The following is a 4,769-nucleotide window of genomic DNA, read 5'->3' as shown; positions in this document are numbered from 1 at the left end:
TGTGTGTGTGTGTGTGTGTGTGTGTGTGTGTGTGTGTGTGTGTGTGTGTGCGCAAACCCTCATCTCTGTTTTCTGTATACTGTCTCTTGTAGCGGTGGCATTGCACAGCCCTCCAGTCACTATCAAGAAGGAACCGCAGAGCCCGGGATCCGACCCCAGCCAGTCCTGTAGCCATAAGCAGAGCTTCAGCTACCCCAGTGGAGAGCAGTGCCTTTATGCCAGGTACCTTAATGTTCTCCTTATTGAAATGCTTAAGTACACATTGATTGTAGTATGTTGTCCCTAAACTTTGTGTTTAAAGGGCCTGCGCACCCAAATTACAAAAAAAAATTTAAGTAAAAGAACAAAAGAAACTAGCACTTAGCATTTCTAATACAATCCGTATCTGTGTTCAATGACCGAGCACTGGTCAGATGTCATGCATAAGTCAGCACAGCTAAACACTGACCACATACTATTGACTGCCAAACCCCCACCAAAGAACCATTATCTCTGTTTGTTGTATTGACCCTCTCCGTTTGTAACATGTACAACCCTACAGTAACATGCACAATTATGCACGTATGCGTGTCCTCATGGGTGTGTTCATGTATTTTAGTGCATATGAGCAGAAAAGGGCTGCAGGAGGAGCCAAGAGCTCCTGCCCAGGGACCCCCATGTCTCCTATGCAGCAGCATTACTCCCCAAAACCTGCCACGGCCGGACGGCCCGATGCTGGCTACATGAACCCTGCTGCCACCTCCCAGCCATTGCCCAGCAACAGTTACCCCATCAACGCCAGGTGACACACCACCACATCAGCAACAGCAGTGATTGACATTTTACCACATGCATGATATTTTATCAGTATTTTGAAATAAATCATATTTTTAACTAGAGCAGGGAGTGTTTTGTAAATTGTGGACATTGTTGATATTTTAACTATAGACTTCGTGGTTGTATGCTTATATTACTCGTACATTTTTTTCCTTTTCTTTCAAGCTTAAAATCTGTATTATTCCGATCACAAAAACACAAAGACACTATTTTGCATATAGCATTGACTAACATAACTGTGACATGAGCTGATGTCTCTCATTTCTCAGCTCCAGGTATCAGGGCCCTTCAGGAGACCCCATGTGCCCCCAGTTCCCACCACCAGGCCAGGCTTTTCAGCGCATGCCATCTGCCCCAGCAGGACATTGCAGCAGTGGAGCTGGTGGAGGACCCGGGGGTGGAGGACCAGGGGGTGGAGGTGGTGGGGGTGGAGGTTATCACCGGCAGCACTCCGACCCCTGTATGCCCTACCTTCAGCAGAGCTTTAAGCAAGAATACCTAGACCCGTTGTATGAGCGGGCGGCTCACATGGCAGGGCCTGGGCACGGAAGCGGACCGGGGCACGGGCACGGACCTCACCCTCATCCCCACCCACATTCACACTCACACCCGCACCCACACAGGTTCCCACCAGCCCACATGATGGTTAAGCAGGAGCCCACAGACTACACCTACGAACCTGGTGAGTGATAGACTAATTTCACTACAGTTTAATTATTATGATGAAATCAGAAGTGCAAATGCTCGTCAGTCACCAAGTCTCAAGATAACTGGTTGAAGGTTGAAATCTCTGGTTTCCAAAGACATTTTTAAACAATTATTTAAAACAGAAAAGCTGCAAATTCTCAGCTTTTTAGGGGCTAGAACTAGGGCTGTTGGAACAAATTCTGAAAGTCGAACATAATTTGAATAGTAAAAAAAACAATTCTTGAATCAATACTTGAAATTACTATTCGAATGGGATATTTTCGAATGGCTAACATTAGCTAATCTCCCTCTTCTCATCTGATGAACAATAAGTTACAGGAGTGAGAAACACAAGGCATTGTGAGCTAACGCTACGTACAGAGTAACACAGGGGGGAGTGACAGGAAATCGGAAGAAGGATGGGAAATAGTTTTAACATGACTTTAAAATTGACACCCACCCAGCCAAAATGCTTATGTTATCAATAGTTAGCTTGTTCTGCTTTCCTAACTGCGTCGCAAATTATAGGAGCTTAGCTGGGAGCTTCATGAAGACAGCTAAAGTTAATGTTAGCTGTCCTACAGCTGTGAGGGTTAGCTCGGCTGTCTTCTCAGTCATATGACAATCTGCAAGAAACCGGTTTCTTATAAATTACTAAAATAGTAGTGGCACCATTGTTTGCCTTAGTTATGAATGCCGTTAGCATCGTGGCTAACACTATTGTTACTTAGTTTATGACTAATCGTTTCGGCTGTCCTTTCTAACATGATGTCATTGTGCTAACCGAGCAACGTTAGCCTTTACAACAGAGCTGCTCCAGTACACTTGTTAGACAATGTTTCAATCCAGAGTTCTCTGTTGATTTGTGTTTGTCGTTGTGTGTTTGTGGTGGAAAATAATGTGAACAGAGAGCGGCGTGAAAGAAATGCAATGCTCCATGACGTAGGTCCTCTCTAGAAGTCCCTCTAGATAGATCAAAGGTAAATTATATATTATGGTATATGATGTATACCTGTGAACTGAATGTAGAATATTGATAGTAGTTGAGATTATTTATAAAAATTATTGGAAATCTGCCCCAAAAAAGTCCCTTTTAAAAACAAACCTTTCCCTGTGTGCAAAGCTAACTCAAGAACAAAATGTCCAAAAGGCAAAACAATTTTTTCACTGTATTTAGAATCCTACTCAACTCCCTCCCTGCCTCCAAAACTCCTCCTTTCAAGTCTCTGACACTGCGAAGAAAGGGGGAAAAAGTTGTTTTTTTTCTGCTGCAGCTACACTCCTCCCTCCTTCCTTACCGCTCTCCCTCCTTTCCCCTCACTGCTCTCTATGTGAGCGAGAGAGGCAGAGGAATTTCATTGAGAAAATGGAGGGCACTGGAAAGACTAGAGTCCCTGGTGGAGTGCTCCAGGGTCTCAGGTTGCACCAGTGGCTTCCTTTTTCTGCAGGCAGATGAACTCATAATGGAAAAATGAGCGTGGCCGCAGTAACCCGAACCTCTCACTGGCTGGGCTTTGGGAGAGGGTGAGGGGAGGGAGTAATTGGGGTGATGGTGGCTACAGGGTGGGGTAGCCAGCGCAGGCGCTTTAACACTCTTATCACTCATCATACATTATGTCCTCATTCACCTGTATTTAAGCCGCTATAGACTTGGGGCAGAAAAGCTATTGTTGAAATTCCCGACAGTCCCACATGCACATTAGTGGATGGCTTCAAAGCATACCTTCCAGCGTTGAAACCAACATACTTAATGCATAATAAAAACCAAAAGGAAAAGAGACCTAATTCTTTTCCCTCACTATGTTTTTATGCTTGCACTTTTGATAGGGGGACCGGATAGCACTGACAAGGAATCGCACAACCTTGAAAGAGTGGGAGAGTACAAAAGGATGTTTTTCTGTGGATAACTGCTGGGAGGAGGAGAAAGTTGAATTAGGTGGAGTTTCCTCAGAAGTGTCTCTAAAATGAGTTTGTCCAACTGTAGAGACTCATCAGACATAAAAGATCAGAGGTTATCATTTGTTGGTGAGCAGTTAGTTATACACTAAAACACTTTTTTCATGAGATAATACAGGGGGACAGGAGCCTAAAATCTGGAGATAGGGTCAAATTGTTCCGTCTAAAGACAGTGCCAACACAGTTCACTCTATCTTTCCTTAAAGACAGAATGAGTAGGATATGTCTATCATTTTTTAAACAACATTCAAAGTTGGTCCCTCCTCCCCAGCTCAAGGAGGGTTACGGTGCTTGCCAGCGGGTAAAAGCCAACCCCAGATTCTCGCTTTTTCAGTACTGTGTCCATTTTTGTAGCTTCCTCTTGGATGCATGCTTTCGGGGTCTCTGCAGAGACAGACACTGCCGCACACATCTAGTCATTATGCCTTTCAATGATTACCGCCAGGTGTTTCATTTACAGTGTATAGAATTGTGTGTGTGAATGAGTGCTGAGGAAGGCATAAATAAAAACAATTTGTTAGAACATTTGAATGAATGCACCCTCCAAACAAAACGTTAATATGGGTCATAAAGACAAATGCCTTCAATTTTTGGTGGTATAACACTGTAGTTATTTGCTGTTGATTTATAACGCAAGTATTATTTATTTAAATAAAGGAAAACCTGTCTCAAACTGTAACATCATGGGCATGTAATGGAAGAAGCATTGGCACTGAAGCGTACAAATGAGGATAATTAAAATAGAGGGTAAAGACAACACCAGTGGTTTTATTTAATGTGTATGATGTGAACAATGAAAGCCAAATGCCACAAGTCTACAGTTAAAAGCAGGCTTTGGGAATGAGACCAGTTTCACAGACAAATTTCTATCAGTTAATCACTGCTATTGTGTCACATGAAAGACACAAAATGGTCACGCCACTCAGTACACAATTAACACTGCTGCTTTCACACCCGATCGACTGATCACTCCCTGCTGGGAGCTTGCCATTGCTTGCAGATATATTATTTACAGTATGATCGAGTGCTGCTGCACCAGAATGGAGGGTTTGATTTTCCCTAGTGGCATCTTATCACAGTCACAGTGCTGCAGCTGCATTCCCCAGGAGTGAGTCACGTCCACAGCCAGAGGCAGAGAGCTGCACCTTTTCAGTTTTTATGCTCTTGATCTTCTCGTTCATTCAGTTGACAGACAGCATAAAAACAGACAAATGCATAAAGAATAATCAGTGTCACACCTGTATTTTTTTATGCACAGACAGGCAAAGTAAAAGATACACACACACACACACACACAAACACACACACAC

At 43.5% G+C, this 4,769-nt stretch overlaps 1 protein-coding gene across 4 annotated transcripts in view; it reads left to right on the top strand.

Annotated features, from left to right (window-relative positions):
* etv4 (ETS variant transcription factor 4) overlaps positions 1 to 4,769 on the top strand; it is a 32,369-nt gene that overhangs the window by 21,990 nt on the left and 5,610 nt on the right. For all 4 annotated transcript variants that reach the window (XM_032502784.1, XM_032502786.1, XM_032502785.1 and 1 more), the window contains 3 exons: positions 93 to 222; positions 599 to 781; positions 1,086 to 1,498. In XM_032502784.1, the coding sequence (XP_032358675.1) occupies positions 93 to 222; positions 599 to 781; positions 1,086 to 1,498 (726 nt within the window). The remainder of the gene's footprint in view (positions 1 to 92; positions 223 to 598; positions 782 to 1,085; positions 1,499 to 4,769) is intronic.

Source organism: Etheostoma spectabile, chromosome 21, assembly GCF_008692095.1.
Source record: "Etheostoma spectabile isolate EspeVRDwgs_2016 chromosome 21, UIUC_Espe_1.0, whole genome shotgun sequence".
NCBI classification, from domain to species: domain Eukaryota; kingdom Metazoa; phylum Chordata; class Actinopteri; order Perciformes; family Percidae; genus Etheostoma; species Etheostoma spectabile.
Note: the sequence above shows the minus strand (reverse complement) of the source record. Positions and strands in the feature narration are given on the sequence as shown.